Raw genomic sequence first — 10,228 nt, 5'->3', positions numbered from 1 at the left:
CCCAGGGGCCACCCGGGCACGCACCCCGGCTGGTGCAGGCTCCCCCGGCTCTCCCTTGGGCCCTGGCTTTCCAGGGAGCCCCATGAAGTTCTGGAACCCTTCAGGCAGCGTCGGGCACACTTCACAGGGGTCACCCTAGCAGAGGGAGGGACCGGGAGTTGACAGGGTGGGAGTAAGACCCCGGGGAAGGCAAGAAGCCTCATGCCCAGCAGTGGGGGCCAGCACCCACTCCCCATGCCAGAGGGCAGCAGGGACGCGGGCGCTTCCTGCCCGACTACTCCGTGCGGTGTGGTTCCTGGGCACCGTGAGACCGTGTCCTCCCTGCAGGCCAGGAGGGCTGCCTGGGCTCCCTTGGCAGGCCCAGAAATGGGCCCAGAGGGGCCAGCCTGTGGCCTAGTGGTTAAAGTGGCTGGATCCCCCATAGTCGACCATGTGGTTCGAGTCCCAGGCCTGGTGGGTTGAAAAACAGGCCAGGCACCAGGCCCGTGTGCTCACTCATGTGCCCGGAACCCAAAAAGGGAGAAATAAGGGGACTGAGGCATGACCGCACCCGTGGGGTGCAGTTTCACTGTCTCTTGGTCCCTCTCTTCTGGCAAGCACACCGACCTTCTGGCAAAGTAGAGGGGAGATGGCAGAAGAAAAGCAGGAGCAGTCAGGCTGAGACGGGGGCACAGTGGCTGGTGCAGTCATTACCCACCTGCAGGGGCAGGCCTCGGCGGCTCACCCAGCCAGGCTCTTCACGCCTCACTGCACACACACCACGCACACACACGCCACGCACACAGACACATACCACACACACACCACGCACACATACACGCCACACATATACACACATGCATACCACACACGCCACACACACAGACGCATACCACACACACCACGCACACATACATGCCATACATATACACACATGCATACCACACATGCCATGCACACAGGCGCATACCACACACACCACACACGTATACACGCCACACACACACCACACACACACATATACATGCATACCACACATGCCACACACACACCACACACACACACCACACACACACATGCCACACATACCACACACACACAGACACACCACACGCACACAGACACATACCACACACACACCACAAACACGCCACACATATACACACCACACACACACACCATGCACACACACACACCACACACACAGACACATAGCACACACACACACCACGTACACATACATGCCACACATACACATACATACACACCACACACACATAAATGCATACCATGTGTACACACACACCAAGCATACACACACACCACATACCAAACACACATACCATGAATATACACACATATGCACATACACACCACACACATCACACACCACACACATATATACACATACACACCACACACACCACACAGCACACACACACATATATATACATACCACACATATACAGCACACACATATATACACATACACACCCCACATATACACAACACACACCACATACATGTATACACATATACACCACACATACACACATACACACCACATACACTCACCACTCATACACACACATGGCATGCATACACACACATGCACACATACCACACACATATACACATACACACCACACAGGCACACACATACACACATGTACAAACACCACATATATACACATACACATGTACACATACACACCACGGACACATACACACCACACACACCATGCACATGCACACATACACGCTACACACACCACACATATGCACACCATGCACACACACCACATATACACACACCACACATACACACATACCACATACATCACACACACACTTGGACACACACATACATACCACATGTACACCACACATATATATACATATACACATACACACACACACCATGTGCACATACACACCACATACACAAACACACCAGGCATACACACACACACCACACACATATGCCCATACACACCACACATCACATACACATACCATGTGCACACATGCATAGCACACACACCACACACATGTGCACACACACACCATGCATAGGAATAAAGAAAGACGGCAGGTCCCTGAGAAGCCCAGCACCCTGCAGAGAGGCTTCTTTCCCACCCAAGCTGGGGCCCCGGGCCTGGGACTCACCTTCTCCCCCTTCAGCCCTGGAATCCCTGGCTTCCCCTGTCGGAGGAGAAGGGATGGGCGTCAGTACCAGGGCAGGGGCCACAGGGGCCACAGGCCTCGTCCCCTCCCTCGGGGGCCTTGGAAGAGATGCATCCCACCCCGGGCAGCACCCTCGTCCAGCACACCAGGCTACTCACAGGCTTCCCACTGGGGCCTTCCTTTCCCGGCACCCCAGAGCTGCCCTGTGGGCAGAAGACAGGTAAGGGGGGTCCTGGCCAACATGGCCTCGGCCGCTCGCCCCACCGCCCGGTCCTCTCTGCAGGGCAGGGCGAGTGCTGCCAAGCCCCCGTCTGCATCTGGCCCAGTTTCCTTCCCCGCCCCACTGCCCACGCTTCCAGGTCTAACCCCAGGTCTCCTGGGTCGCACTGTGTACCCCTTACTGATGCGGCAGGTTGGGAGGTGACCTGGGGAACCCAGGAGAATCGTATTGGACAGACAGGTGTTCCCAGGCCTTTCTGCTCAGCGAGGCACAAGGGCCCTACAGTGAGCTTCAGTGCCGTGGCCACGGCCACTCTGGGCAGTGCTGGATGTGGGCCCTGCCTGACCCTGCCCAGAACACAGGCCGGGCTCCTGCCTCAGCAGGCCCAGAGGGGATACCTGCCACAGGCCTGGCTGAGCTGAGCCAGGGGCCCGGCCAAAGGCCTGCCCCTTCCCTGGGACACGCTGCCCCACTCCCTTCTCCCCCTCCTCCGCCAAGCAGCCGCCCCCACACCCACTCCTGAAAGTACCTTGTCTCCCTTAGGGCCTGGCGGGCCACCAGGATCCCCCTGAGGGCAGAAACAGGGTCGGGGGAGGTGAGATCTTCAATCCAACTCCTCCAACCAGGACCTCTGGGAAAGTGCTTCTCTCCCCAGCCCAGGCTGGCACAGGGCAGGCAGGGGTACTCACCGGGGTCCCGGGCAGGCCCAGTCCAGGGGGCCCAGGGAGGCCGGGGGGGCCAGGCTCTCCTGCTAACCCCTCAGGCCCAACAAAGCCCGGGTCTCCCTGACAGACACAAGGAGGGGTGAGGAGGTGCTGCCTGACCCTGCCTCCCATCCCCACCCCACAGACACCCACGGCTCACCTTTTGCCCTTTGGGCCCGATGACACAGATCTCCCCCGGCCGGCCCTGTGGGTCAAGGTGGGTGTCGAAACAGTCAGGCCTGGCACCTCCCCCAAAGCCACCATCCCACCTTACTGGCCTTCCCCAGCCTAGGCCCCCTAAGAGCTCAGGGCCTCAGGGCTAGGTGCTCTGAGGCTGGGAGTCCAGGGACCTGGTTTTGGGTCCCTTCTGCACCTCCTGGGGCACGCCACCGCCCTCCACCGGCCTCCATTCTCCTCTTTGAGCAAGGGGAAGTCCGACCTGAGGGTAAACCCCAGCATCCCAGGGCCTGAGCTGAGGTCATGTGGGAAGGGCCTGGGCTGGGGTCTGGGGGGAGGTCCCAGGCTGGGGTCAGGGGGGAGGTCCCTGGCTGGGGTCATGGGGGGAGGTTCCAGGCTAGGGTCGTTGGGGGAGGTCCTAAGCTGGGGTCGTTGGGGGAAGGTCCCGGGCTGGGGTCGTCAGGGGAGGTCCCAGGCTGGGGTGAGGGGGGAGGTCCCAGCACCAGATCGTACATCGCGGCCTGGTTTTCCCGGCACGCCCTTGACGCCAAGGTCACCCTTCTCGCCTTTCTGGCCCTGGGGAAGGAAGAGGCGAGTGACTGGGGTTCAAGGAAGGGACTGGAGCACCCGGAAGCCCCCTCCTAGACTCTGGCCTCTGCTCTCCCTGAGACTGGAGGGCTTCAGGCCCACAGGACAGGCAGCGGGAAGGGGCTCCCACCCGGGGAGCTGGCAGGGCAGGCTGATGGGGAGGGGTGGAGAGCCCACAGGGTCTGCAGACTTCCGGTACCCCCCTCCAAACCCCGAGTGTACCTTCTGGCCTGTGGAGCCTGGGAGTCCTGGGGGTCCCTGAGATGAGGAGGGGCACCGAAGAAGGGATGAGGAAAGGACAGGGGCAGGGCCAGGACCTGACGCTCCTGCCCCGGCCCCAGTCCCCGTCCCACTCACCGAGGCTCCAGACTGCCCCTTCTCTCCCTTAGGGCCTTCCGCACACTGACAGGGAGACAGCTGTTAGGGACCCAGGGTGGGCAGCCGGGGACACAGCCCTCCCCAGGGCTGCTCCATCCTGACTGGAGGAAGTGGGCTTTGCCTCCGACCTTACCTGAAGGGGGGCGTCCGGGGAGACACGAATGCAGTCACTGCCCTGGGGTGGGAGCGAGGGGTCAGGGTGGGCCTTCCGGGAGTCACCCGAGGTCTGGCGTGAGTTGGTGTGCAGCTGGGGTGTCCCTGGGAGCAGGCTTCCACGGACCGAGGGAGATCCCGGCCCTCCCCTACGTGGTCAGGCATCCGGCATCCCGCCCACCCCGGCCACGGTGGGCACTTACCCGTGCTCCCTTCTCTCCCTTGGGGCCCGATGGACCCTGCGGGCCTCGCTCACCTTTCCCTCCCTGTGGATGAGACCAGAAGAGGGGCTGGGCCAGAGGGCCACAGGGAGCCTCGCGGACATGCGCTCCCCACCACACGTGGGCGTGCAAACATGCCCACACGCGGGCAGCAGCCGCTCCACCCCGCCCGCCACACACAACAGATGGGTTCCACGGCCTTTGTCCACACGCCCGTCCATCCCAAAGGCCACTTGGCAAGCCCACGGCCTCACGTGGGGGTCCTTCCCACGCGCCACCCAGGCACTCTGGCTCAGGGCAGCACGCGCAGAGGCACGGGGCAGAAACCCACGGGTGTTCGGCCGCCTGAGTTCAGACCCCGCTTCTAACATTTGTCAGCGTGTGACTCGGCAAGTTGCGTCACCGCTCTGAACCTGGTGCTCCTCAGGAACACGGGCTTGGTCAGGTCGGCAGCCACCTCAGGGGTGGCGGCGGGGAAGACAGCGGGCCGCAGGGAAGGGGCTCACTGCAGAGCGGCCGGCAGCTCCCCGCGCCCGCAGCGCCCGCCGGAGAGCGAGCTTGGCCGCATGCTAAGGGCAGAAGCGCGCCGCTGGCGATTCGGCCGTGTGAGTGCACGACATCCTGGTGTGTGCAGCCCATCGCACTGCCTGCCCGTCACCCACAGCCTGCTGGGCTGCACACGTGCGGACAGGTGGCCAGGTACAGGTGTGGGCGCAGCGGGGCCTCAGTGTCCTCTGGCATACAGGTGGCACTCGCCCCCCAGGAGGAGTATCGGGGGCTCAGGACGTGGGCACGTGTGGCCAGGGCCTGGCACACGCCGGCCTCACGGAAGAGCAGCTCTAAACCCATTTGAACACTCGACGTGAGCCTGATCCCCCACATGGCTCTGGTGGCCTCAACCGAAACACACAGCCGCAGGGCCACGTGCAGCGGGGTGTGACGGAGGGAGTGTCCGGTGCTCCTTCGGGACTCACCTTGGGGCCAGAAGAACCCAGTGTGACCTGAGGGGACAGAGGAGAGAGCATGACAGAGGGAAAGGAAGCAAGGTCCCAGAGAGGAAACAGGCTAGCCAAGTCACGCAGCATCCCGGCAGGGCCAGCAGCCGAACGCCAGCTCGGCCTCCCGGGCCCACCAGCAAGCTGAGCCTGGTCCCGAGACTGTAAAACTTGCAAGGCCCCAGCTGCCTCCTCCACCCTGCCCGGCGTGGGCCAGCTCTACCCTGGGTTGCTCCAGTAACATGGTTACTCGGTTGCCATGGTAACCCTGCACATCTGGGACCAAAAGCCTTACTGGATTTGGTGGGGGCTGGATCAAAAGAGGGGCAGGAAGCAGAAGGGGCACTTCTTGTCCCCAATGTTAGGGGCTCAGAGCTGAGGGGAGCTGAGTTGCTCCCTCACACCCCCATGCGGCCCCTTGACTCAGAACATCAGGCCATGGGAAGGTGGTGACTCATGCCCACAGGAGAGGCACAGAGGGGTACCAGCTGAGCTCACGCTGAGCTCCGCCCCTCGTCCTCTGGGCCCCCAAAGGAGGCTGGGACAGGGCTGGCTAGAGAGGGGCAGGTGGCCTTGGGTGCCGGTGCTGGCTCCACATCCCTGGGCCAGCCCCCCACAAGGCCTGCAAGATGGCGCAGGGGGCCTCATGAGCAGGGCAGGCCTGGGTCCTTGAGGGGAGCCCCAGCAGGGTCAGCCACCAGAGCTGACCCCACCGCCCGTGCCGGGTGCACACTGGAGCCCAGGCCGGGAGGCTTCCTCCACACAGCCCAGGCTAGGCAGGGAGGGCATGCGGGTCGAGCCCAGCCCTGGGAGATGGGCGGGAGGGAGTGTGAAAGTACACAAAGCCCCCCTTGTCCTCGGCCAGGAAACCGCCAAGCCGACTTCAGCAGGGCCCACCCCGGCCCGCGCCACCACCACCCCCGTCCGTTCACTCACGTTGTTCTCACGGGCCCCTGGGACACAAGGCGGGCACTGAAACGCAGAGGCTGGAGGTGAGCTCTGAGCCCAGGGTCAGCACGCCACCCCCACCCTGCGTCCCATCCCCACACAACATGCACACGCACGCACGCCGATCCCGAGACGCCACACTCGTCCAGGTGGACTCTGAAAGGAGCACGAAATGCAAATCCTAGAAAGCCCTGCCCTTGTTGCCCACCCACCCAGGCCCACAGTCACTTTTCTGAAATAATGATTTTAGTTATCTATTTTTAAATTTTGCTAGAGGGTGTGTGCGCTTACCAGAGAGAGGAGAGAGACAGAGAGAGGGAAAGTGAAAAAGCAAGCCGCCAGGTCTGGGGCTCAAACCGTGGTGGGCCATGCAGGAGTCCAGTGCCCTTAACCACCACGCCACCTATTGGCACCCTCCTGCAATCACTTTTCAGATGAGGAAACTGAAGCCCCTGAGGAGGCAGCAGTGGGCCCAAAGTCACAATGGCAGGTAGCGGAGTGAGGCCGGAACCCAGGGTCCCCGGCGGAGGCCCGGGCTCACACCCAGTGGTCACAACCGTGAGCTGCCAGCTCAGCAGAAGTGTCCACCAGGGTTCCCACCACACCTAGGAGGGGCATTGGGCAGACGGGTCAGCGGCAGGCCCCACGGCATGCTGGGAACCGGGCAGCCATCCGGCACCCCATGCCCAGGCTCTGTGCCCCACGGCCTTGTCCACAAATTGGAGGCCAAGAGCGGGCCACGGTGGTGCAGGTGGAGGGAGCCGCTGTGTGGGCAGAGCTGCTCGGGAAGGCTGTGCAGGGTTCAGATCCCGGGGGCTGAGTGAGCCACTGAGCGTGGCCAGGATCCTACCTGGCCAGTGGGCTCCAGGGAGGGGCGTCGCCGGCGAGACCTTGTCAGGGGTTCATCTCCCTCTCCCTCTCTCTCCCTCCCTCTCTCACGCACTCCCTCCCCACTCTCATGAAATAGAGAAAAGGAACTTGAAAGGGTGCAGGCGGGCACCTCCACAGAGCCTTGCCATCCCGGGCTTACCTCGTCGGCCGCTGCCTCCCGCTGGGCCTAGGAAGGGTGGCACAAGAGTGGGCAGGAGCTCGGGAGGCCGCGCTCTGCCCGGGCACCCCACCCAGGAGCCAGAGAGGTGGGCGCTCTGCGAGCACAGCACCAAGCCTGGGCACCCCGGCGCCCTTTGCCCTCAGAGCTGACACCTGTACATATCAGCTCTGCCCGGGAGTGGGGCGATAGCAGGGTGGGGGTGGGTGTCTTATCCCGCTGTCTGTCAGAAGGCTCGGGCAGGCTGGGGCACCGCGGGCTCCCTGCTGCCATCTCTACCTTGGTCCCCTGTTCTGTCTTCTGGCCAATTCTTCCCGTCAGCTGGGCATCCACCTGGACAGAGAGAGGGCAGTTCTGGGGCCCGGTCCCCGAGGACCCCGTCAACCTGGCACCTGGCACCTCCCCAGACAGGCAAGACTGCCAGGCCGGCTTCTCTGCCATCCCTGAAGAACCTGGCGTGGGCAGGGCAGCTGGCCATGGTGCTGGGTGCAGAAGCAGTATGGCACCTGGGACCAGCATTTGGCGTAATGGCTATGTTGCTGGACTCCCATGTAGTCGACTGTGGTTCGAGTCCTGCAGGTGGTGGCTTAAATACATCCGGCACGTGTGCATGCGTGCCCTAGATCCCGAGAGGAGAATGGAGAAGGGTTTGCGGCGTGGCCATCCCCACCGAGGGGTGATTCCTTGCTTTCTGTCCCTCTCTCTCTGTTTCTCTGGCGAGCACACGCATCCTATAGCGAAAACTCTCCAAACAAAACCAAAAAAAAAGTTGCATGGCACTGCCGGGCCAGGCCCAGCTGAGTGAACCCTAGGGACGAGGCGTGCCCCGGCCTCACACCTGCTCTCCGTGGCCTGCCCCCTTCTGGACCTGGATGATACGAGGGGGGTTCTGGGCAGTGCCTGGGCTATATGGCATAGCTCTCGATGCCCACAGCAGGCAGGCACAGGGCTGCCTCCCTGAGCCCTGCAGGGGCAGTAATGGCCCTCCTCCCCTGGCACCAGCACTGACCCCAGGGCCGAGCCCAGCCAGGCCAGGGGAAGCGCAGTTCTACGCGTGCCTGCCCTCCCCGCTCACCTTGCTCTGAGGCTCCTCCAGGCAGAAGCAGCGGGTATAGACCTTGCCCTCGGTCTGCGGGTTGATCTCGATGAGCTCATTGCTTTGAGTGTCCCGGCGTGCCTTGGAGGTTTCGGGGGGGCACTGCTCGGGATGAGGGGAGGCTGGGCTCAGCAGAGGCAGGCTCACCCTGACCCCTCCAGGTCCCCCGTCCCAGCACACGGAGTCCCAGGTAGCGCTCCACGCCCACCCCCTGGGCAACTCACCCCGCCTGGTAAAATCTCACAGCAGCCCTCCTCCAGCACCAGGTCGGGGTCACAGTAGATGTGCACCTGCTGAAGGTCGAACTGCGGGGCACGGCACATCAGCGCTCGGCCGCTCCCTCACAGCTCAGTCCTGGGCCCCATGGACCCCAGAGCTGTCTCTGCCAGGATCTGACCTCGGGATCTTTCTAGTCTGGCCAGGGAGCCCATCAGAACAGAGCCATCACCAAACGCAGAACACACGCACAGGCAGACAAGCGGGGAGGAGCCCAGAGGGGCGAGGGAGGAGCTTCCATTCCAGCAGGGCCTCGAAGGGCCAGGATCTCAGCAGATGAGAGTGCAAGGAAAGGCATTCCAGGCGAAGGAACAGCACAGGCGAGGGCCCTGGGGCACTAGTGCAGGTGCTGAGCTGGACGGCCAGGGACTAGGATGCATGGCCCAGGCAGAGCCGCGTGGAGAGGTGGACAGGGAGACGGTGCTGCAGACGCCTGTCAGGACCAGATTGTGAGAGCCTTGGGCGCTAGTTTCATATGCTTAGGCTGTGTCCGCACAGCCACGGGCAGCTGTGGGGCGGTGCCGAGCAAGGGGAGGACCAGTCAGCAAAGGTCCCAGGGGCTCCCCAGGCTCCCGGAAGGTGGGTGCGGGGCCAGGGCCTGGCCCAGTGCTCACCGAGACAGGCTTGCCTTGCTCCGCGTCCAGACCCAGAAACACGTGGCCCGTGGGCCGCAGGGGCCGCCGGGGCCCCAGCGGCTGAGAGGAGGTGGAGGTGCAGTCCACGTGCACGGAAGCCACTCGCCCGGCCACGCTTAGCGCCAGCTTGTGCCAGCGCAGGTCGAAGAGCTGCGGCACCGAGAAGATGCAGGACACAAAGTCGCCGTCCTGGCCCCGCGCCCGGAACTCCAGGCTCCGCTCTGGACTGCTGACTTCCAGGGAGATCTGCATGAACCATGGGAGCAGAAGGCAGCGGCGCTCAGGTTCTAGCCTGCCAGAGTCCAGGCCCTCCGCTGCACTTCACAGGAGGGGAAACTGAGGCCCAGGACGGGAGGGAGCTGCCTGGACTCATGGGGCAGTACGCCCTGAAGGAACGGGGCCGGCAGTGCGGGCCGGGCCGCCTTGAGGGTGGGCACTGAGGTGGAGCGGGCAGGTCTAGTCCAGGAGCCCCGGCTGGGGCAGAAGCTGGCCTGGCTGGCACTGCGTGGTGCCCCAGGAGCAGGGGAGGGTGTGAGCGTGGGGTGGGGCTCACCTGCGGGTACCCGTCTCCGTCAGTCACTTGAAACAGGTACCACGTGCTCCGGGAGGTGTGGTTCTTCCGC

The 10,228-nt window shown here is 63.1% G+C and overlaps 1 protein-coding gene across 1 annotated transcript in view; it reads right to left on the bottom strand.

Moving 5' to 3' along the window:
- Window positions 1–10,228, bottom strand: part of COL16A1 (collagen type XVI alpha 1 chain) — a 54,996-nt gene that overhangs the window by 38,834 nt on the left and 5,934 nt on the right. Inside the window, 19 exon segments of the mRNA XM_006158125.3 lie at window positions 25–135; window positions 2,149–2,184; window positions 2,325–2,369; window positions 2,916–2,954; window positions 3,076–3,171; window positions 3,251–3,295; window positions 3,781–3,843; window positions 4,078–4,113; window positions 4,213–4,257; window positions 4,367–4,408; window positions 4,590–4,652; window positions 5,582–5,608; window positions 6,539–6,574; window positions 7,581–7,607; window positions 7,878–7,931; window positions 8,674–8,796; window positions 8,919–8,999; window positions 9,585–9,851; window positions 10,159–10,228. The exon segment at window positions 10,159–10,228 is cut by the window's right edge and continues 23 nt beyond it. Coding sequence (XP_006158187.1) covers window positions 25–135; window positions 2,149–2,184; window positions 2,325–2,369; window positions 2,916–2,954; window positions 3,076–3,171; window positions 3,251–3,295; window positions 3,781–3,843; window positions 4,078–4,113; window positions 4,213–4,257; window positions 4,367–4,408; window positions 4,590–4,652; window positions 5,582–5,608; window positions 6,539–6,574; window positions 7,581–7,607; window positions 7,878–7,931; window positions 8,674–8,796; window positions 8,919–8,999; window positions 9,585–9,851; window positions 10,159–10,228 — 1,306 coding nt within the window.

This window comes from Tupaia chinensis, unplaced genomic scaffold (genome assembly GCF_000334495.1).
Source record: "Tupaia chinensis unplaced genomic scaffold, TupChi_1.0 Scaffold000573_1, whole genome shotgun sequence".
In the NCBI taxonomy this organism is placed as follows: domain Eukaryota; kingdom Metazoa; phylum Chordata; class Mammalia; order Scandentia; family Tupaiidae; genus Tupaia; species Tupaia belangeri.
The sequence above is the reverse complement of the archived record's forward strand: the minus strand, read 5'-3'. Positions and strand labels throughout refer to the sequence as shown.